The sequence below is a fragment of the Bubalus kerabau genome, chromosome 14 (genome assembly GCF_029407905.1).
Source record: "Bubalus kerabau isolate K-KA32 ecotype Philippines breed swamp buffalo chromosome 14, PCC_UOA_SB_1v2, whole genome shotgun sequence".
Classification (NCBI taxonomy): domain Eukaryota; kingdom Metazoa; phylum Chordata; class Mammalia; order Artiodactyla; family Bovidae; genus Bubalus; species Bubalus kerabau.
The window spans coordinates 48,328,153-48,351,695 of NC_073637.1; the positions used below are offsets into that span (position 1 = coordinate 48,328,153).

The following is a 23,543-nucleotide window of genomic DNA, read 5'->3' on the forward strand; positions in this document are numbered from 1 at the left end:
TCAAATGAAATGCAAGCTTCATCACTTACTAATTTTGACTTTCATCATCTAAAACTCCTCCTTATTTTCCATCTTATAAGAATTAGTAGTGAGATTTGGAGATCCTGTTTCCTTTCTTCTGCTTGCTCTCTCTCTGCCTCTCTCCTCTTCTTTCCTCACCCTTTCCTCTTCTGATTTTTCCTCTCTCTCTCCCTTTCTTCCCCTCCCCCTTCCTTCTTTCCTTTCTTGTATTTTCCAAACATTTATTAAGTATCTACTACGGCAGGTGCTTGGCGGCAGTGGTGAATAAAGCAGACAAGGCTTATGTCCTTCTGGACCTTCACGGTAGGGGGTGGAGATTATAAAAAACAAGGGACTGGCTGCAGGACTGTGGTGGGCCGGAAACTAGCCCCGCCCGCCCCACGACATCCAAGTCGAACCCCTGGTGTCTGTGAATGTGACTTTGCTTGAGGGGGACAAAAGGAGGGGGTCTTTGCTGGTGTGATTAGGCCCAGGATCTTGGAATGAAAAGACAGCTCTGGTTTATCTGATTGGTCCCTGAATGGACCCTGCCAACAGTTTGGAGATTATTCTGGCCTCTAGAACTGTGAGAACTCATTGCTGTTGTTTTCAGCCAGCAAGTTTGTGATAAATTTTTTTTTATCAGCCATGGGAAACAAACATAAGGGGACATGAAGCTAGGGGCTCTAATCTAGGTCAGGGGATCTGGGAAATGTCTGTGCAGAGACCTTGGTCCTCCCATGCTTTCCTGCCTTCTGCCCCCCTCGCACTTGAGGGTATTGTCTCCATTTCTGGACTCTACGTCCTTTCCTCTCTGTTTGATCCAGTCTTGCCTTTCCCTTGTCCAGAAAGTTGGAGATGAACTCTTATAGGTTTGCTTTAGACCCTCCTTGCTAAAGATTCTTAGGTCTACACTCCACATTTCTAGAAGAGCACCACTGACCTCCCTCAGCCTGGGTAGTGACAATGGCAGAGAAAGGAGGCAGCTAGGGCCCACTTTGCTAGCAGGTGCTACTTCCTAACGTAGGACTCTGTGAATCACCGGCATAAAAGACCCAGATGAGTATCACAAAAGTAAAAGTGAAAGGCGTTCAGTTGTGTCCGATTTTTTGTGACCCCATGAACTATATAGTCCATGGAATTCTCCAGGCCAGAATACTGGAGTGGGTAGCCTTTCCCTTCTCCAGGGGATCTTCCCAACTCAGGTATCAAACCCAGGCCTTGTGCATTGCAGGTGGATTCTTTACCATCTGAGCCACCAGGGAAGCCCAAGAATGCTGGAGTGGGTGGCCTATCCCTTCTCCAGCAGATCTTCCCGACCCAGGAATCAAACCAGGATCTCCTGAATTGTAGGCGGATTCTTTACCAACTGAGCTATCAGGGAAGCCCTGGGCATCAGAAAGTGAAAGTGAAGTCGCTCAGTTGTGTCTGACTCTTTGTGACCCCATGGACTGTAACCTACCAGTGTTCTCCGTCCATGGGATTTTTCAGGCAAGAATACTGGACTGGGTTGCCATTTCCTTCTCCAGATCTTCCTGACCCAGGGATTGAACCTGGGTCTCCCACACTGCAGGCAGACACCTTACCGTCTGAGCCACCAGGGAAGTCCACCAGGGAATTCCACCAGGGCATCACAGGCACTGCACTTTAATTGCATTTCAGATACCCTATTGATTGTATGGTCTTTGGCAAGTTGTTTAGGTTATTTATGCTTCAGTTTCCTTATGTGAGAAGTGAGCATTTGGGATGGGCTCAACCCTAAAGTTCTCTTGTTTTGTGCCCATGCTAGTCATGTCCGACTCTTTGTGACCCCTTGTGCTGTAGCCCACCAGGCTCCTCTGGCCATGGGATTTCCCAGGCAAGAATACTGGAGTGGGTTGCCATTTCCTCCTCCAGGCGATCTTCTTGACCCAGAGATTAAACCCGAGTCTCCTGCATTGCGGGCAGATTCTTTACCCACTGAGAAGTTCTCTTCTGGCTTTAAAAAGAATTCTCATTTCATAGTCAAAGATTTTTCACTTTTGTGGAAAAATATTTTATGCAAATTGACTTGGGATCCTATATAACTAACTTTGTAAATAAGTTCTGCAACACACATTATCTGAAAGGAAGAGGATCTGAACACTTAGATACTATGTGTCCACCCCGTATCAGATACACAGGTGATTGCTGATCTTGACTGTTCTCCCAAAACACACAGCTCAAGTCAACCTTTGAGAATTAATTTTTTTAAAGTGTCATGTGTTTCACAGTGTCATGTCCAGGGGTAAACTTAACCAAGTAGTATAAGGTAAATTATTCAACCGAAAGAGGTTCTCTGTCATACTTCCTTAATAAGATTGACAATTAACTGGTGCTGGGCCATGCCTGTGTTGGATAATTCATGATTCAAACAAATCTCTGGTTCTGTGCTCTAGGCAGACTGGACTGAAACATGCCTGCTCTTCCCTAACTCTCCTCTCTCTTGTCTCTCCCCTGCAAACTAGATGACACTGGATAATATTAATTACTTCAGTTCAGTTCAATTCAGTCGCTCAGTTGTGTCCAACTCTTTGTGACCCCACAGACTACAGCACACCAGGCCTCCCTGTCCATCGCCAACTCCCAGAGTTTACTCAAACTCATGTCCATTGAGTCAGTGATGCCATCCAGCCATCTCATCCTCAGTTGTCTCCTTCTCCTCCTGCCTTTAATCTTTCCCAGCATCAGGGTCTTTTCAAATGAGTCCATTCTTTGCATCAGGTGGCAAAAGTATTGGAGTTTCAGCTTCAGCATCAGTCCTTCCAATGAATATTTGGGACTGATTTCCTTTAGGATGGACTGGTTAGGTCACTTATATACATCAATAGATGCTTTCATCCAGTAGCCCACTTCTTTGCCTGACACTGCAGGAATCAGAAATGCACAAGACGTAAGTGGTCTGTGCCATCAAAGAACTTACCTGTGCAAAGATCGCCAAACACTCGTGTCAGCAGTAAGAACCTATATAGGAGTACTTGAATTTGTTGTAGAAACAAAGAGCAGGAAGCAGACACTGTGGTCTGAAATCTAGTCCATGAATATAAGTCATCCATAGAGACCCTAGAGTCTAGCACAATTTATCCAATAAAGCAAGAGCCCAGTAGATGTGAATTGAATGGATAAATGTATGGTTGAAAGTGGGTAAGGGTGGTCAGGAGGTTTCCAGAAGAGAAACTTGAGTTAGGATGTAAAGGATTGAGAGACATGAGATGACATAAGGCAAGAGGAAACTTCTAGAGGAATATAAGTAATGTTGCCAAAATAGACTGCCTAGAAATAAAAGTAGGATTTGAATGGAGAATTAATGCTGAGGTTGATTCTCTAAAGGTTAATGCTGTTTCAGTCCATGGCTTATACATTGTTGAATAGTAGAAATTTACAAGGCATTTCTGCTTCTGCTTCATAGTATGTTTCTAGCATTTGTTAATTTTGGCAGCAGAAACGAGAAATCCAAGGACCTGGGAGAGAGGCACAGCCTCCCTCTGCAGCTGACCTGCAAAAACTTTCCTAAGCAGATGCCAAGGTTTTCATGTGTTTCTAAAACTTCCAAGTGTACAGGGAGAATCATATATACAGCTGGGACTTCCCTAGTGGCTCAGTCGGTAAAGAATCTGTCTACAGTGCAGGAGACCTGGGTTCAATCCTTGGGTCAGGAAGATCCCCTGGAGAAGGAAATGGCAACCCACTCCAGTATTCTTGCCTGGGAAATCCCATGGTCAGTGGCACCTGGTTGGCTACAGTCCATGGGGTCACAAAAGTCAGTCATGACTTAGCAACTAAACCACCAAAACCACTACCACAGGATTTGTGTGGCTATCAGCAGCTGAGCCTAAAGAGGTGTTGCTTCATGGTAAGACAAGCTGGGGTGTCGTCTTAGGACATATGCCATTGAGAATTGTCCCAGGGCAGGATATTTCCCCAAAATTTCCAGAAACCAGTCACAAAGGATGACCAGGATTCTTCCTCAACCTCCTTTATTCTTCTCTGTGGGCCTGGTTCTCTACATCTGAACATCTTTCTGGTCTTTCTTTCTTGCTCACATCCTTAATAGTTGTCATGGAGTCAGGTGGCTTCCAGAGATAAATTAACTGGGATGATGCTCCATTTAGGATCCATATGGTTTCTATTACCCAGTGAATCAGAACTAACATTCTGACTTGGTATGTAAAACCATTCGCCAGGGTTCTTTGGACCTCATTCCTATCCCTTTAACCTACATCTCAGTTTCTGCACTTGTATTTTTGCATCATGGAAAGTTAAATATCAGACTGTTGGAAGGCAGTTTGGTGTATAGAATATTGACTTTAAAACTGACAACCTTGGCTTGAGACTAGATTCTGTCACAAATGAGCTATCTGGTCCTCCCCATGCCTAAACTTCATTTTCCAAAACCATGGCAAAAAAGGAACAGTACGTAACCTGTCAGCCTCACAGGATTATGGAGATAATCTAGTAGGATAGTGCGTGTGACAGCCTTTGTAGAATGTAAGGCACATAAATATGTTAAAAAGTTGTTTTTCTTTTTGAGTCTTCTCTAAGCATATGGCATTCTCAAATTACTATTTCTGTTCCATTATACAAATAGATATTGAAATCCCAAGACTTTCATAAAACCTGAGTCAGGTGAGTGTTGACAATGTCTGTTGAATTTCACAATCTCTTAGAATTTGATTCTATAGCTTCTTATCTTTTATGCCAATATCTAAATTTATTCTTGCCCCTGTGGCTAACACTGGCATGCTCAGTTATATCCGCTGAATTAATATATGAGTGACTCAATGTCTATTAGCCAGGATAGTCTAGGCTATGCTTCAATAACAGAAAAGTTGTGAAACCTCAGTAAGTTAATCTCATAAAACTTTATTTCTCATTCATGTAAAATCTGATGCAGACCAGTGAGGCTGGAGGAGGTCTTCAGAGACTCTGAGGGTCAGAGTTTTTTTTGCACTGAAATCAAGACTTGTTTTCCAAGATTGCCACAGGGAAGGAAATGAAAAATGAAGCTCAGAACTTTTAATTGCCCTGACTTGAACATAACAGGTGTCTTTTCCACTCATGGCCTATTTTGTTGTTATTGTTGAGTGGCCAAGTCATGTCCAACTCTTTGCAATCCCATGGACTGCAGCATGCCAGGCTTCCCTGTCCTTCACCATCTCCCAGAGTTTGCTCAAACTCATGTCCGTTGAGTTGGTGATGCCATCCGACCATCTCATCCTCTGTCATCCCCTTCTCCTCCTGCCTTCAATATTTCACAGCATTAGTGTCTTTTCAAATGAGTCAGCTCTTTGCATCAGGTGGCCACAGCCTATTGGCCAGAACTAATTGTAGAGACCAACCAGACCGCAAAAGAGGCTACAGAATGCAGGGGAGCAAATGCCAAGTGCCAGACTATTTGCTGAGTACTAACTTCTCTGCCTGTGAAGAGCTGGCTCATGGAAAAGATCCTGATCTGGGAAAGATTGAGAGCAGGACGAGAAGGGGGCGACAGAGGAAGAGATAGTTGGATGGCATCACTGACTCGATGGACATGAATTTAAGCAAGCTCTGGGAGTTGATGATGGACAGGGAAACCTGGAATGCTGCAGTTCATGGGGTCGCAAAGAGTCAGATATGAGTTAGTGACTCAACAACAACTTCTTTGCAACACAACATGGCCCTCCATCTCAGCAAGGGTCTTGCCTATTACATTCCAAGTACTGTCCTAGCACAGGGAACCAGAGCAATGTGTAAGGCAGACAAATTCCCTGATTTGGGGGAGGATATGTTGAGGTGAAAGGTTGAAAACATTCTGGCTGCACTCTGATGTTACAGTACATTGTTCTGTCTGTACTTCCACTTCAGTTATTGTTTATCCCTGTACTTGTATCTTTTTCGAGGGTGTCCAAGTTCTTGGACGAATAGAACCATTCTGATCACTCTGTGCTCCTCCCGGGAGAAATGACACTTACTTGTCTTGTTTCAGCTCATGTCTGCTGGTCATGAGGGTCAGAAGCCCCTGTGGTTTCAGCTGGAAGGAGGGAAGGAAAGCTTGGAGGCAGCGCCTTCCAGCTGGCCTTGTTTAGATTGGCACCGTCTCTGTAAGCAACCATGACTCCAGAGCTGCTGGAAAATGTGCTTATCACCCTAGGGGGCTGAGCAGGAAGGGGAAGGTCCCAGCTGATAGAACTTGAAAGAGAGCTAATGGAAAACTGGCTTCAGCCTTTTGGTGGATAAGCAGGAGGAAGATGTGGGGCTCAGCCTCGGGGAATGAGCAAGCTGTGATATTATTTTCACAATCATAGCCAGAGAGAAAGGAAAACTGTTGTTAGTTTTCATTGGCTGAATGGAAGAAATACACAGTTATGTTTCCTTTCTCGGCTAGTTCCTTGTGACAGTCCTTCCCTTCGATCACTGGAGTTCCCTTTAGCTTAACGGAAATATTTTTTTTCCTTATCGGCCAAAACCCTGACACCAGTCTCTAAGTCGACTTCACCCAACCTGACTTGTTCCTCTAATGCAGACTGGCATTTCTTGATTCTCGACACTGCACTTGATACTTGCTCTGGATATTGTTAGCATCCATGTCGACCACCTCTGTCTCCAGTTCACCTTCTATTACATGGACAGAAAGCTAAAAGCTACATTCCCCAGTCTCCCCTTGCTGTTAAGTCTAGGTGCAATGGAGGATTCTTCCATGAGAGATGTCCTCTCATGAGATTAGAAAGTGGAAGGGAGAAGTACCATCCTCTCCAGGGTTGGCACTGGTTGATGCACATGATCATCACATGAGAGCTTGTGCAGTGACCAGGGAAGCTGGTCTGGGAATGAGATTTGAGGCTGTGGAGTAGCTGGCATGTGAGCATGGTCTTCTGCAGTTTCTGAATTGGAGGTGGCAGCTGCAAGAGAAGCTTTGAGGCCTAGAGGTGGCCCCTGTTTCAAGTTCCTGCCTGTCTTCCTGCAACTTTGTAACCACTTCAGTTCAGTACAGTTCAATTGCTCAGTCCTGTCCGACTCTTTGCGACCCCATAAATCGCAGCAAGCCAGTCCTCCCTGTCCATCACCAACTCCTGGAGTTCATTCAAACTCATGTCCATTGAGTCAGTAATGCCATCCAGCCATCTCATCCTCTGTCATCCCCTTCTCCTCCTGCCCCCAATCCCTCCCAGCATCAGAGTCTTTTCCAATGAGTCAACTCTTCCCATGAGGTGGCCAAAGTACTGGAGTTTCAGCTTTAGCATCATTCCTTCCAAAGAACACCCAGGGCTGATCTCCTTCAGAATGGACTGGTTGGATCTCCTTGCAGTCCAAGGGACTCTCAAGAGTCTTCTCCAACACTACAGTTCAAAGGCATCAATTTTTGGCACTCAGTTTTCTTCACAGTTCAACTCTCACATCCATACATGACCACAGGAAAAACCATAGCCTTGACTAGACAGACCTTTGTTGGCAAAGTAATGTCTCTGCTTTTGAATATGCTATCTAAGTTGGTCATAACGTTCCTTCCAAGGAGTAAGCATCTTTTAATTTCATGGCTGCAGTCACCATCTGCAGTGATTTTGGAGCCCAGAAAAATAAAGTCTGACACTGTTTCCATTGTTTCCCTATCTATTTGCTATGAAGTGATGGGACCAGATGCCATGATCTTCGTTTTCTGAATGTTGAGCTTTAAGCCAACTTTTTCACTCTCCTCTTTCACTTTCATCAAGAGGCTTTTGAGTTCCTCTTCACTTTCTGCCATAAGGGTGGTGTCATCTGCATATCTGAGGTTATTGATATTTCTCCCGGCAATCTTGATTCCAGCTTGTGCTTCTTCCAGCCCAGTGTTTCTCATGATGTACTCTGCATATAAGTTAAATAAGCAGGGTGACAATATACAGCCTTGAGATACTCCTTTTCCTATTTGGAATCCGTCTGTTGGTCCATGTCCAGTTCTAACTGTTGCTTCCTGACCTGCATATAGGTTTCTCAAGAGGCAGGTCAGGTGGTCTGGTATTCCCATCTCTTGAAAAATTTTCCACAGTTGATTGTGATCCACACAGTCAAAGGCTTTGGCATAGTCAATAAAGCAGAAATAGATGTTTCTCTGGAACTCTCTTGCTTTTTCCATGATCCAGCACATGTTGGCAATTTGATCTCTGGTTCCTCTGCCTTTTCTAAAACCAGCTTGAACATCTGGAAGTTCATGGTTCATGTATTGCTGAAGCCTGGCTTAGAGAATTTTGAGCATTACTTTACTAGCGTGTGAGATGAGTGCAATTGTGTGGCAGTTTGAGCATTCTTTGGCATTGCCTTTCTTTGGGATTGGAATGAAAACTGACCTTTTGCAGTCCTGTGGCCACTGCTGAGTTTTCCAGATTTGCTTGCATATTGAGTGCAGCACTTTCACAACATCATCTTTCAGGATTTGAAATAGCTCAACTGGAATTCCATCACCTCCCCTAGCTTTGTTTGTAGTGATGCTTTCTAAGGCCCACTTGACTTCACATTCCAGGATGTCTGGCTCTAGATGAGTGATCTCACCATCGTGATTATCTGGGTCATGAAGATCTTTTTTGTACTGTTCTTCTGTGTATTCTTGCCACCTCTTCTTAATATCTTCTGCTTCTGTTAGGTCCATATCATTTCTGTCCTTTATCGAGCCCATCTTTGCATGAAATGTTCCCTTGGTATCTCTAATTTTCTTGAAGAGATCCCTAGTCTTTCCCATTCTGTTGTTTTCCTCTGTTTCTTTGCATTGATCACTGAAGAAGGCTTTCTTATCTCTCCTTGCTATTCTTTGGAACTCTGCATTCAGATGCTTATATCTTTCCTTTTCTCCTTTGCTTTTCACTTCTCTTCTTTTCACAGCTATTTGTAAGGCCTCCCCAGACAGCCAATTTGCTTTTTTGCATTTCTTTTCCATGGGGATGGTCTTGATTCCTGTCTCCTGTACAATGTTACGAACCTCTGTCCACAGTTCATCAGGCACTCTATCTATTAGATATCTATCTATCAGATCTAATCCCTTAAATCTTTTTCTCACTTCCACTGTATAATAATAAGGGATTTGATTTAGGTCATACCTGAATGGTCTAGTGGTTTCCCCCACTTTCTTCAATTTAAGTCTGAATTTGGCAATAAGGAGTTCATTATCTGAGTACAGTCAGCTCCCGGTCTTGTTTTTGCTGATTGTATAGAGCTTCTCCATCTTTGACTGCGAAGAATATAATCAGTCTGATTTCGGTGTTGACCATCTAGTGATGTCCATGTATAGAGTCTTCTCTTGTGTTGTTGGAAGAGCGTGTTTTCTATGACCAGTGTGTTCTCTTGGCAAAATGCTATTAGCCTTTGCCCTGCTTCATTCCATACTCCAAGGCCAAATTTACCTGTTACCCCAGGTGTTTCTTGACTTCCTACTTTTGCATTCCAGTCCCCTATAATGAAAAGGACATCTTTTTTGGGTGTTGGTTCTAGAAGGTCTTGTAGGTCTTCATAGAACCATTCAACTTCAGCTTCTTCAGCATTACTGGTTGGGGCATAGACTTGGATTACTGTGATATTGAATGGTTTGCCTTGGAAATGAAGAGATCATTCTGTCGTTTTTGAGATTGCATCCAAGTACTACATTTCAGACTCTTTTGTTGACCATGATGGCTACTCCATTTCTTCTAAGGGATTCCTGCCCACAGTAGTAGATATAATGCGCATCTGAGTTAAATTCACCCATTCCAGTCCATTTTAGTTCACTGATTTCTAGAATGTTGACATTCACTCTTGCCATCTCCTGTTTGACCACTTCCAATTTGCCTTGATTCATGGACCTGACATTCCAGGTTCCTATGCAATATTGCTCTTTACAGCATTGGATCATGCTTCTATCACCAATCACATCCACAACTGGGTATTGTTTTTGCTTTGGCTCCATCCCTTCATTCTTTCTGGAGTTATTTCTCCACTGATCTCCAGTAGCATATTGGGCCCCTACTGACCTGGGGAGTTCCTCTTTCAGTATCCTATCATTTTGCCCTTTCATACTGTTCATGGGGTTCTCAAAGCAAGAATACTGAAGTGGTTTGCCATTCCCTTCTCCAGTGGACCACATTCTGTCAGACCTCTCCACCATGATCTGCCTGTCTTGGGTGGCCCCACAGGGCATGGCTTAGTTTCATTGAGTTAGACAAGGCTGTGGTCCGTGTGATTAGATTGACTAGTTTTCTGTCATTATGGTTTCAGTGTGTCTGCCCTCTGATGCCCTCTTGCAACACCTACCGTCTTACTTGGGTTTCTCTTACCTTGGACGTGGGGTATCTCTTCATGGCTGCTCCAGCAAAGCGCAGCCGCTGCTCCTTACCTTGGACGAGGGGTGTCTCCTCACCGCTGCCCCTCCTGACTTTGAACATGGAGTAGCTCCTCTCGGCCCTCCTGTGCCCACACAGCCACTGCTCCTTGGATGTATTTCTTTGACAACCTTCAGGACAATAATTTCCTGCTATATCTCTTGGAACGACCGTGTCTGATGACTGCATTTTAGACACAACGGACTTGTAGGAATGATTCTGAAGCGGCAACTAACCAGAGTCGGAATAAGAGAGAGAAACGGATTCCAGGAGCCTGCTGGCAGCCTGACTCAACCGGGCCTGGACAGGCCCCCACTTCATGTAACCACACAATCCAGAACTACGGAAGCCTCGGGGTCGGCCGTTACTCGCCTGGCGGCACCTCCTGGAGCCTCCAGGGCTCCACTTACTTCTCTAGTTTTAAGTCCTATTCTGCTTGAAATATCTAGAGTGGTTACTGTTCCTTGTGCTATTTACTGACCCACATGGTGCTGCTATCCACTGTTTCACTGGGATGTTCACTGACTACACTTGACCCAAGGCACTCACCTGCCAGTGGGTAGTCAGGAAACACACTCTAAGATCCATGTTCTTATCCCTACTCCACGCTGCCTCCTTCCTTATCATTTAAGGCTCAAATCAAGTTTGACATCCATTCTCACCCTATTCCTCATTCCTCCATTCCAAGCAGATGTCTGTCCTGTACCTCTTCATGTTGATTCATTAATTTTCCCCTCTAATCCTCACAAAATGAAAAAGAAAGCTCCACATATACATACATTTTACATATATATATATATATATATATATATATATATATATATATACACACACACACACACACATTCTTACTGTTTTCCATTATGATTTATCACAGGATACTGGATATAGTTCCTTGTGCTCTACAGTAGGATCTTGTTGTTTATTCATTCTATATATAATGGTTTGTATCCACTAATCCCAAACTCCTAGTCCATCCCTTCCCCATCACCCCTTAGCAACAAGTCTGTTTTTTATGTCTATGTGTCTCTTTCTGCTTCATGAGTTTGTGTCATATTTAGATTCTGCATATAAGATTCCACACATGATATTATATGGTATTTGTCTTTCTGACTACTTCATTCAGTGTGATAATCTCTAGATCCATTTATCTTATTGCAAGTGGCATTGGTTCATTCTTTTTTATGGCTGAGTGATATTCCATTGAATATATGCACCACATCTTTATCCGTTCCTCTATTGATGGGCATTTAGGTTGCTTCCATGCCCTGGCTATTGTGAATAGTGCTGCAATGAACATTGGGGTGCATGTATCTTTTTGAATTATAATTTTGTCTGGATATACACCCAGGAGTGGGATTGCTGGATCACATGAATCTCTAGTTTTAATTTTTTGAGGCATTTGCATGCTGTTCTCCATAGTGGCTGCACCAGTTTGCATTCCCACCAGCAGTGTAGGTGGGTTCCCTTTTCACCACACCCTCTCCAGCATTTGTTATTTGTAGACTTTTTAATGATGGCCATTCTGATCAGTGTAAGTCTTGGTGTAATTTTAATTCCCTCTGGTGTATTCTTTGCATTTGCTGGATGGCCCTGTGCTAACTTGTAGAGCGTAAGAACACAGCACTCTTCTTCAATTTAAGCTGATCCTGCTCCTACTGTATGCATAATCCAGTGTCTGTGGGGCAGTGACAAGCACTATTGGGAAATGGGGGTGCACATTCTAGTGAAGGAAGAACCCCTATTACCAAAGAAATGGACGGGGAAGAGGAGGCAGAAAGAAACTGCCTTGGGATTTGTCCAAACAGGAAGCCCTGGGTTTTCTTCTTTGCTGACTTGATCACAGTTTTATTCTAAATTTCACATCTCAGGTCTCCTGCCATTATTTCACAGCAGACATCAAAGTGACTCCCCCTACCCCAATTTACATAGCTGCAGCTGGGCTAGGGACCCAGCTCCAGGAGCGAAGATACCAGCTGCGCATCCGACCCGGTTGTCTCAAGGGGAAACTTCGAAGTCATTTTCAAAGGTTAAAGGAAAGTTTAACCAGTCTGGAAGCTGCTGGAAATATCTAGCACGTACTTGATTTCTTTCCAGTCTAAGGAGAAAGCCTAAAGGATGGAGAGGCTATAGCTCATTGGTTAGAGAACACCAGGGAAATCAGAACTCAGTGGTGAATATCTGGTTTTGCAACTGGAAAAGTTCTCTCGGTGGTAAAGTTCCATCTTCCCCTTAGAGTCCCCTTGTGACTTTCCCACTAGATCTCATTCTGTGGTTTTGGTACTGGTTCTAGCCTTTCGGTTCATGAGAATTGATGGGAGCATCAACACTCTGAAACCAGCTTCAGAGTGACAAGACTGGGCAGGTGAACAAAGGTTGTGGGGAGTGGGAGGGAAAGGAAGGAGGGAAGTATTCTGTAGGAGGCGAGGGGGAAGAAAGCATGAGGGTTCTGAGAACACAAAGAGGAAGAAAGTAGAGACAAACAACTTTTCTCCAATGGAAAGAAAGATCTTTGTCTAAGCCCCTTCAAGACGGAACCTGGGGCTTCCCTGGTGGTGCGGTGGTTAGGAATCCGCCTTGTAGTGCAGGGGTTACCTGGTGCAGGAAGATCCCACATGCCGCGGAGCAACTGAGCACGTGAACTACTAAGCCCGCAAGCCGTAGAGCCTGTGCTCCGCAACAAGAGAAGCCACCACAGTGAGAAGCCCTGCTCACTGCAATTAGAGAAAGCCTGGGTGCAACAATGAAGACCCAGTGCAGCCAAAAAAAACTGTTTTTAATTGAAAAATTATTTTTAAAAAGATCCAACCTGATAAACTCTTGTAATACTGTTTTTTGGATCTCTCACTTTGTACAGACCAACTGGCAGGTCCTGTAGGATCATGTGTCATTTGTGCCAGGGTGCACTTGATTTCACGATTAGACCACCAGGTCCTCCAGTCACTTCTCCAGTCATACCTGTGTGGTCTCTGGACCAGCAGCACCGTCACTAGGGAGCTTGTTAGAAATGCAGACTCTCGGGCCCCACTCTGTAAACATGCTGAATCGGAATCTGCATTTTAACGAGATCTCTGTATGATTCGTATGTCCAGTAAAGGCCCTCGTGGGAAAGCCTGATGCATTTCGACCAGCTGTGTTGGGCTGGGAGCTAATTAGGAGGAAAGCTAGAATGGTCCTGCTTTCCCAGCCGTGTCATCCAGCAAACCTGAAGACAGTGCGCTGGTAAAGAAAATTAGAGATGAGACCCGGGAGCTGCCGTTTCATTGAGGGGAAGGTTTTGTCTTTTCTTTGCAGGAGAAAGCTAACATTTCCCATCTCTCCCTTCACCAGAATTAGGCAAGCATAAAACCAAAGTCAATTTCTTACAATTTAAATAGCCTCAGTACCAACCAATTATATTCCCGGACATGAGAAACAGCTGTTGTAACATTAGAGCTCCAACAGTTTCATCTCAGCTATTTAAAGGGATAAAAGAGCCAATATTTTCATTCCCTTGTGATATTATCAAGACATGATAAACAACAAAGACTGTAGTATTAATTACATTAATTTGGAGAGGAGAGAGACCACTTTAATTGCTCCAAGCTGGAGAATAATTTTTTATGGGACAGACAATCATTCTATAAATTCACATTAGAAAAGGTATTTTGTCTTTCTCTATCAGCAGCAAAATTTCTGGAGGCAAAAAATGACCGCCCCGTTTTAAGGTGGATTTCAATGGGAAAAAAACATTCTCATTGTTTCCTTGAGTCATTCATTGAACCCTGACTTGTGGAGCTATTTGAGAGAAAGCAGCACAGAGGAGGTATTTGTCTTGAAATAATTTGTGATCTATAAAAGGACGTAGGACTGACACCGCTAGATTTAAATGCTTTCTCATATGCAGAATGGATTTAGACTGTGTCACCTCGCTCTCAGGGTCAAGAAGACCAAATGAGTGATGTACATCAGAATGCTTTGTAAACTAGAACACCGTACAAAAGTGAAAAGGGAAAAATCCTTTATCAAGTGCTTCCTACATGGGGCACTGAGCTGGGTCTTGACTTCTAGGACCCTATTTTAATATTCATAAGAAATCTTAGGAAGAAAAATAACATTAAAAAATGAGAGAATGTAATAAGTAGGTGATTAAAATGCCAATTTTGTCAATGTGGAAATTATTCAGATAAAATTATACAGTTCTGATTAATTATGTGATACATACAATACTATTTATTCATGGTTACATAATCTCTCTCACCCCAAACACATAATAAATGCATACTGACCAATGTGCAGGCATGCTCAGTTGTGTCTGACTCTTTGTGACCCCATAGACTGTAAGGTGCCAGGCTCCTCTGTCCATGAATTGTCCAGGCAAGCATAATGGAGTGGGTTGCCATTTCCTCCTCCAGGGGATCTTCCCTACCTAAGGATCAAACCCAAGTTTCTTGCGTTGGCAGGTGGATTCTTTACCACTGAGCCATCAGGGAAGCCACATACTCACCACTACCCGGTCACATTATGAAATCACCCACACATTAACTGTAGTTTTGGTAATGAAAATACATGTAAGTAAATCTACCCATGAAAAGCTCCTAAGATTAATAACATTTGGCTCCAGTGGTAGTGACAGAAGAGGAGAATTTAGGGTGGTTCCAGAAAGAAGTCCAACGAGCTGTTGAATGTAGCAAGTATTGCTCTGGCTTTGGAATAGGCATTTGTAATTCAGGTCTTAGAGGATGCCATCCAGGTTTCTGAAAGTACGTGTTTTAGAAACTCTCTGTGAACCCTGCAGATGGAATTCCAGTTGAACTATTCCAAATCCTGAAAGATGATGCTGTGAAAGTGCTGCACTCAATATGCAAGCAAATCTGGAAAACTCAGCAGTGGCCACAGGACTGCAAAAGGTCAGTTTTCATTCCAATCCCAAAGAAAGGCAATGCCAAAGAATGCTCAAACTACCACACAATTGCACTCATCTCACACGCTAGTAAAGTAATGCTCAAAATTCTCCAAGCCAGGCTTCAGCAATATGTGAACTGTGAACTTCCAGATGTTCAAGCTGGTTTTAGAAAAGGCAGAGGAACCAGAGATCAAATTGCCAACATCCACTGGATCATAGAAAAAGCAAGAGAGTTCCAGAAAAACATCTATTTCTGCTTTATTGACTATGCCAAAGCCTTTGACTGTGTGGATCACAATAAACTGTGGAAAATTCTGAAAGAGATGGGAATACCAGACTACCTGATCTGCCTCCTGAGAAATTTGTATGCAGGTCAGGAAGCAACAGTTAGAGCTGGACATGGAACAACAGACTGGTTCCAAATAGGAAAAGGAGTTCGTCAAGGCTGTGTATTGTCACCCTGTTTATTTAACTTATATGCAGAGTACATCATGAGAAATGCTGGACTGGAAGAAACACAAACTGGAATCAAGAGTGCCGGGAGAAATATCAGTAACCTCAGATATGCAGATGACACCACCCTTCTGGCAGAAAGTGAAGAGGAACTCAAAAGCCTCTTGACGAAAGTGAAAGAGGAGAGTGAAAAAGTTGGCTTAAAGCTCAACATTCAGAATATGAAGATCATGGCATCCGGTCCCACCACTTCATGGGAAATAGATGGGGAAATAATGGAAACAGTATCAGACTTTATTTTTCTGGGCTCCAAAATCACTGCAGATGGTGACTGCAGCCATGAAATTAAAAGACACTTGCTCCTTGGAAGGAAAGTTATGACCAACCTAGATAGCATGTTCAAAAGCAGAGACATTACTTTGCCAACAAAGGTTCATCTAGTCAAGGCTATGGTTTTTCCTGTGGTCATGTATGGATGTGAGAGTTGGACTATGAAGAAGACTGAGCGCCAAAGAATTGATGCTTTTGAACTGTGATGTTGGAGAAGACTCTTGAGAGGCCCTTGGACTGCAAGGAGATCCAACCAGTCCATTCTGAAAGAGATCAGCCCTGGGTGTTCTTTGGAAGGAATGATGCTAAAGCTGAAACTCCAGTACTTTGGCCACCTCATGCGAAGAGCTGACTCATTGGAAAAGACTCTGATGCTGGGAGGGATTGGGGGCAGGAGGAGAAGGGGCCGACAGAGGATGAGATGGCTGGATGGCATCACTGACTCGATGGACGTGAGTCTCAGTGAACTCCAGGAGTTGGTGATGGACAGGGGCCTGGCGTGCTGTGATTCATGGGGTCGCAAAGAGTCGGACACGACTTAGCGACTGATGTGATCTGATCTGTGAACCCTGCTAACAGTGTCACACTTTCCAGGTTCCCCTGCCATTGCCTCCAGAGTTAGTATGGAGCAGTGTGGGGAATGGGTCTTCAATCCTTTTAATGCTCTGAAAACTCTAATTGAGGACAGGAGCAATTCACACACAACTAATAATATCACACTAAAGAAGAAGGGATTCAAAGAAATGAAAAGTACACTCTAGGACTGTGCATTCCCCAGTTGCTGGCACCAGGGGCACTGCTATATATGGGAAGCCCTCACTGAAGGATGAAAAACTCTGAGTACTGCAACATTCTGAACCACAGGATACCTTTTTATATAGAAATATCTTTATAAGTTAAATGTCCAATAGGGGATTGCTTAAGCAAAATGTGGAACAACTGTATAACCAAAAAAATCATGCAGTAGAACTGTGTAAGTCAATATGGAATAAGTCAGTATGTGTGAAGTATATTGCAGGAGAGAATTTCAATTGCAAAATAGTGTTGTTCAGTATGATCTCACTTTTCTCTAAAAACGTGTTAATATGAATAGGAAAATGTTAGAAGTATATGTATATAGAAATTTTAACAGTGGTTGTCACTTGATAATGGGATTTCAGGTCATTTTTATCACCTCTTTGCTTATCTACACTTTTAGGATTTTCTACAATATTATATGTGTGAGAATATATATACATATATATATATATACACATACACACACACACATACATATATATAGTTTTGTAATGCCCCAGAGAGACAGTCATATGACTATCATCCACATTTTTTTGGAGTTTGTTGTTAACCCACTTTTGAAAGCTTAATTTTCATAAACACAGAAACACCTGCAAAGAAACAACCTGTGGCCTAGCCAATATCCCATCTTTTTGTCTTGCTAACACACTCCAAATATTGTCTATCGAGCAGTGACTTGCTAGGAAAAGTAGGCTCAACTCTGATAGATTATTCTTAATCTAAGCCACAGTGATGGTTAATTTTGTGTCAACTGGGCCATGGGGTGCCCAGATATTTGGTTAAACTGAATATGTCTATGAGGGTGTTTCTGGATGAGATTTAACACTTGAATCAGTTGATTTAGTGAAACAGATTGTCCCCCTCAGTGTGGATGGGCTTCATCTGATCCAGTTGCCTACCTAGATTAAGAAAATCTTCTCTTTCCTGACTGTTTTAGAGCTGGGACATCGGTGTTCTTCTGTTTCTAACTCACGCTTGTGCTGAGACTGGACCTTACACCATCAGTTCTCCTGAACCTGAGCTTCCAGCTTGCTGACTTTGGAGCTTGGGATTTGTCTGCTTCCATCGGCACATGAGCCAAGACCTTATAATAAATCTCTTTATATAAAAAATGTAAAAATACATATCATTATATCCCACAGATGTATACATATATATTTTTTTTCCTCTATTGATTCCATTTCTCTGGAGAACCCAGACTAATGCAGTCAGTCATGGTCATTGCATTCTCTTTTGCTGGTGGTTTATAACACTGACTCCCTTCTGGTCAATGAAATGTAAAGAGATGCTGGGGAGGGGGTGTTCTGTGGAACTTTTCCTCTTTAATTAGAAGGAGAGTGGCCAAAATCTGGTGTGGCTCCTCTTTCTTCCTGCTTTCGGTTGGGTTATATGAGGGCAAATGCCTAGAGCTGGTGTAGCCATGTGTTAGTTGTCATGTCCAACTCTTTGTGACCCCATGGACTGTAGCCCGCCATGTTCCTCTGTCCATGGAATTCTCTAGGCAAGAATACTGGAGTGGGCAGTCATTCTCTTCTCCAGGGGATCTTCCCAACCCAGGGATGGAACCTGGGTCTTGTGCATTGCAGGCAGATTCTTTACCATCTGAGCCACCTGGTGTAGCCATATTATAGCATTATTGCTGACTTTAGTGATAGAAAAGTAGATGGAAAAATGGGAACCCTGAGTTCTTTTTTTAAATTGAGTTATAATTAACATACAGTATTATAATCCTTTCAGATACATAACATAGTGATTCAATATTTCTATACATTATGAAATGATCACCACAATACAGGCTGTATTCCACATGTGTATGTTATATCCCCACAACTTATTTATTTTTATTAACCGTAGGTCCATACCTCTTAATCTCCTTCGCCTCTGTCATCTGCCCCCCCCCCCACCTCCATCCCCTGTGGCAACTACCAGTTGGGTCTCTGTATGTATGAGTCTATTTTTGTTATGTTTTGTTTGTTTTGTTTTTTACATTCCATGTGTAAGTGAAATCATATGTATTTACTTTTCTCTGACATTTTTTACTTGGCATGATACCCTCCAGTTCCATCAACATTGCTGCAAACAGCAAGACTTCATTATTTTTATGACTGAGTAATATTTCATGTGTGTATGACTATATATATAGTCACACACACGTAGTGTCTTCTCTTGGTTTCTTTCCTTGTGGTTTGATGGATTCCTTTACTATTACTGGGCTTTCCAGGTGGCGCTAGTGGTAAAGAACCTGCCTGCCAGTGCAGGAGACAGAAGAGATGAGGATTTGATCCCTGGGTTGGGAAGGTTCCCTGGAGAAGAATACTCCAGTATTCTTGCCTAGACAATCCTATGGACTGAGGAGCCAGTGGGATTGTTTTTTCTTTGTGTGTGTGTGTGTGTGTGTGTGTGTGTGTATGCTCAGTTGTGTCCAACTCTTTGTGACCGCATGGATTGTAGCCCTTCAGGCTCCTCTGTCCATGGGATTTCCCAGGTGAAAATACTGAAAAGTGGGTCACCATTTCCTCCTCCAGGAGATCTTCCTGACCCAGAGATCAAACCTGCATCTCCTGCTTTGGCAGGCAGATTCTTTACCATTGAGCCACGGATGAAGGCCTTTATTTTTTATGTATTCATTGTAAGTTTTTGGTTTGTGGTTACCATGAGGTTCTTCTATGGCAACCTGTATGTATAGTCTTCAATTTTAAGCTAGTAGTTGCTTGAGTTTGAAGATATTTTGAAAGCACTATATTTTTACTCCTCCTCCCAATGTTTCATATTTTTAATACCATATTTTATATTTTGTGTACCCCTTAATTACTCACTGTAGTTATAGTTGACTATACTACTTTTGTCCTTTAACCTTCAGATCAGATCAGATCAGTCACTCAGTCATGTCCGACTCTTTGTGACCCCATGAATCGAAGCATGCCAGGCCTCCCTGTCCATCACCAACTCCCGGAGTTCACTGAGACTCATGTCCATCGAATCAGTGATGCCATCCAGCCATCTCATCCTCTGTCGGCCCCTTCTCCTCTTGCCCCCAATCCCTCCCAGCATCAGAGTCTTTTCCAATGAGTCAACTCTTCCCATGAGGTGGCCAAAATACTGGAGTTTCAGCTTTAGCATCATTCCTTCCAAAGAAATCCCAGGGCTGATCTCTTTCAGAATGGACTGGTTGGATCTCCTTGCAGTCCAAGGGCCTCTCAAGAGTCTTCTCCAACATCACAGTTCAAAAGCATCAATTCTTCGGCGCTCAGCCTTCTTCACGGTCCAACTCTCACATCCATACATGACCACAGGAAAAACCATAGCCGTGACTAGACGGACCTTTGTTGGCAAAGTAATGTCTCTGCTTTTGAATATGCTATCTAGGTTGGTCATAACTTTCCTTCCAAGGAGTAAGCATCTTTTAATTTCATGGCTGCAGTCACCATCTGTAGTGATTTTGGAGCTCCCCAAAATAAAGTCTGACACTGTTTCCACTATTTCCTGATCTATTTTCCATGAAGTGATGGGACCAGATGCCATGATCTTCGTTTTCTGAATATTGAACTTTAAGCCAACTTTTTCTCTCTCCATTTTCACTTTCATCAAGAGGCTTTTGAGTTCCTCTTCATTTTCTGCCATAAGGGTGGTGTCATCTGCATATCTGAGGTTATTGATATTTCTCCCGGCAATCTTGATTCCAGCTTGTGTTTCTTCCAGTCCAGCGTTTCTCATGATGAACTCTGCATATAAGTTAAATAAGCAGGGTGACAATATACAGCCTTGACAAACTCCTTTTCCTATTTGGAACCAGTCTGTTGTTCCATGTCCAGTTCTAACTGTTGCTTCCTGACCTGCATACAGATTTCTCAAGAGGCAGATCAGGTGGTCTGGTATTCCCATCTCTTTAAGAATGTTGCACAGTTTGCTGTGATCCACACAGTCAAAGGCTTTGGCATAGTCAATAAAGCAGAAATAGATGTTTTTCTGGAACTCTCTTGCTTTTTCCATGATCTAGCAGATGTTGGCAATTTGATCTCTGGTTCCTCTGCCTTTTCTAAAACCAGATTGAACATCAGGAAGTTCACAGTTCACATATTGCTGAAGCCTGGCTTGGAGAATTTTGAGCATTACTTTACTAGCGTGTGAGATGAGTGCAATTGTGTGGTAGTTTGAGCATTCTTTGGCATTGCCTTTCTTTGGGATTGGAATGAAAACTGACCTTTTGCAGTCCTGTGGCCACTGCTGAGTTTTCCAGATTTGCTTGCATATTGAGTGCAGCACTTTCACAGCATCATCTTTCAGGATTTGGAATAGCTCAACTGGAATTCCATCACCTCCCCTAGCTTTGTTCGTAGTGATGCTTTCTAAGGCCCACTTGACTTCACATTCCAGGATGTCTGGCTCTAGGTCAGTGATCACACCATCGTCATTATCTGGGTCATGAAGATCTTTTTTGTACTGTTTTTCTGTGTATTCTTGCCATCTCTTCTTAATATCTTCTGCTTCTTTTAGGTCCATACCATTTATTTCCTTTATCGAGCCCATCTTTGCATGAAATGTTCCTTTGGTATCTCTGATTTTCTTGAAGAGATCTCTAGTCTTTCCCATTCTGTTGTTTCCCTCTACTTCTTTGCATTGATCCCTGAAGAAGGCTTTCTTATCTCTTCTTGCTAGTCTTTGGAACTCTGCATTCAGATGTTTATATCTTTCCTTTTCTCCTTTGCTTTTCGCTTCTCTTCTTTTCACAGCTATTTGTAAGGCCTCCCCAGACAGCCATTTTGCTTTTTTGCATTTCTTTTCCACGGGGATGGTCTTGATCCCTGTTTCCTGTACAATGTCACGAGCCTCATTCCATAGCTCATCAGGCACTCTATCTATCAGATCTGGGCCCTTAAATCTATTTCTCACTTCCACTGTATAATCATAAGGGATTTGATTTAGGTCATACCTAAATGTTCTAGTGGTTTTCCCTACTTCCTTCAATTTCAGTCTGAATTTGGCAATAAGGAGTTCATGATCTGAGCCACAGTCAGCTCCTGGTCTTTTTTTTGCTGACTGTATAGAGCTTCTCCATCTTTGGCTACAAAGAATATAATCAATCTGATATCGGTGTTGACCATCTGGTGATGTCCATGTGTAGAGTCTTCTCTGGTGCTGTTGGAAGAGGGTGTTTGTTATGACCAGTGCATTTTCTTATTTGTAGGTTTTTAAGAAGCTGAACCACTACTTTTGCTATTTGCCTTTACCAGCATGATATTTCCTTTTATATATTCTATTATTTAGTTATGGCCTTTTTATTCTACTAAAAGAAGACTCTTTAGCATTTCTTGTAGGGCCAGTTTAGTGGTGTTGAACTCCTTTAGTTTTTCTGTTTCTGGGGAACTCTTGATCTGTCTTTCAATTCTGAATGGTAACCTTGCCTGATAGAGGACTTTAGTTTGTAAGATTTTTCCCTTTTAATACTTTAAATATATCCTTCTACTCCCTCTGGCCTGTAAACTTTCTGCTGAAAAATCAGCTGAAGCACCTATGAGGTTTCCTTTGCCTGTGATTGGTTGCTTTCCTCTTTCTGCCCCCTGGATTCTTATTGAAACTATTAACCTGTGTCACCAACCAAAGCCAATTTCTAGACCACGAGTTAAGTGAGAAACTAAGGGTAAGACATTTTATTTAAAGCACTTTTGAGTTTGCCTGTACTGTTTCTTACATAAGAAACTAGCCAAGGAACAAACTTGTGGGACACAGTGGTGTAAGGAGAGGGACAGATTGAGAGAGGAGCATGGAAACATATACATTACCATATGTAAAATAGATAGCCCGTGGGAATTGGTTGTATGATGCAGGGAACTCAAACTGGTGCTTGTGACAACCTAGAGGGTGGGATGGGGTGGGAGGTTGGAGGGAGGTTCATGAGGGAGGTGACATATGTATACCTGAGACTGATTCTTGTTGATGTATGGCAGAAACCAACACAATATTGTAAAGCAATTATCCTCCAATTAAAAGTAAATAAATTTAAAAAGAAACTAGCCAAAGAAAGGAAAAGTATAACCCCTCCCCCACTATTATTATATTTTGTTAATCTTTGTAAAAATTTGCTCTTTATAATCATTTCAGCCACAAAGTTAGAAACTTTACAAGATAAATCATTTACTGTTTGCCTGCTGGTCCCTGAAGCAGCCCCTGCAGAAAGATGAATACATAGAACGAGATCCCTTCTGCCAGTGACATTGCGCTCACTTTGTGAGGGACCGGACACATATCTGTTGTTGGAAGAGAAAGAGGAAATGGAGAAAAGGCTCCCTTTTCTTTCATGAGTGATATCAATGCCACTGAATCACTCTCAGACTTCAGAGTTCCTTGGGGAAGCAATCATTCCAGCTTTTAAAGGGTAAAACTGGTTTTCTCTGGCAGCATGGTTTTATAGTAAATTTCATCTCATCATGTCTCCAGCAAGGGAAACCTTTATTTTAAAAGGTTTAAAGTGGGAAACAGTTTATTGATGACACTGGCCATGAAGCCAGAAGAGGCACACAGGTACCCTCAGCCTTTGGGTCTTGGCAGCTTGCCTCCAAGCCCTTCCCCAACAGGAGACTTGGGAAGGGGCCAAGAAGATGGCTGAGTTGCAGAACTTGATGTTGGCTGCTTGGCCATGGGGCCACTTCATTACTCTAGGGACATTCATTCTGGGACAGTTAATGACCACTCCATAGAGCCAAATGAATTGAATACTTGGGTGCAGTCTTGAAAACGAGACCTCAGTTCTGTTCAGTTCAGTC

General features: G+C 42.9%; 1 protein-coding gene across 1 annotated transcript in view; it reads left to right on the forward strand.

Moving 5' to 3' along the window:
* The window catches only part of SAMD12 (sterile alpha motif domain containing 12), a 527,847-nt gene extending 509,926 nt beyond the window's left edge, over window positions 1-17,921 (forward strand). Inside the window, exon 5 of the mRNA XM_055546361.1 lies at window positions 17,720-17,921. Within this exon, the coding sequence (XP_055402336.1) occupies window positions 17,720-17,766 (47 nt within the window). The 3' untranslated portion in view covers window positions 17,767-17,921. The remainder of the gene's footprint in view (window positions 1-17,719) is intronic.
* The last annotated feature ends 5,622 nt before the right edge of the window (window positions 17,922-23,543 follow it).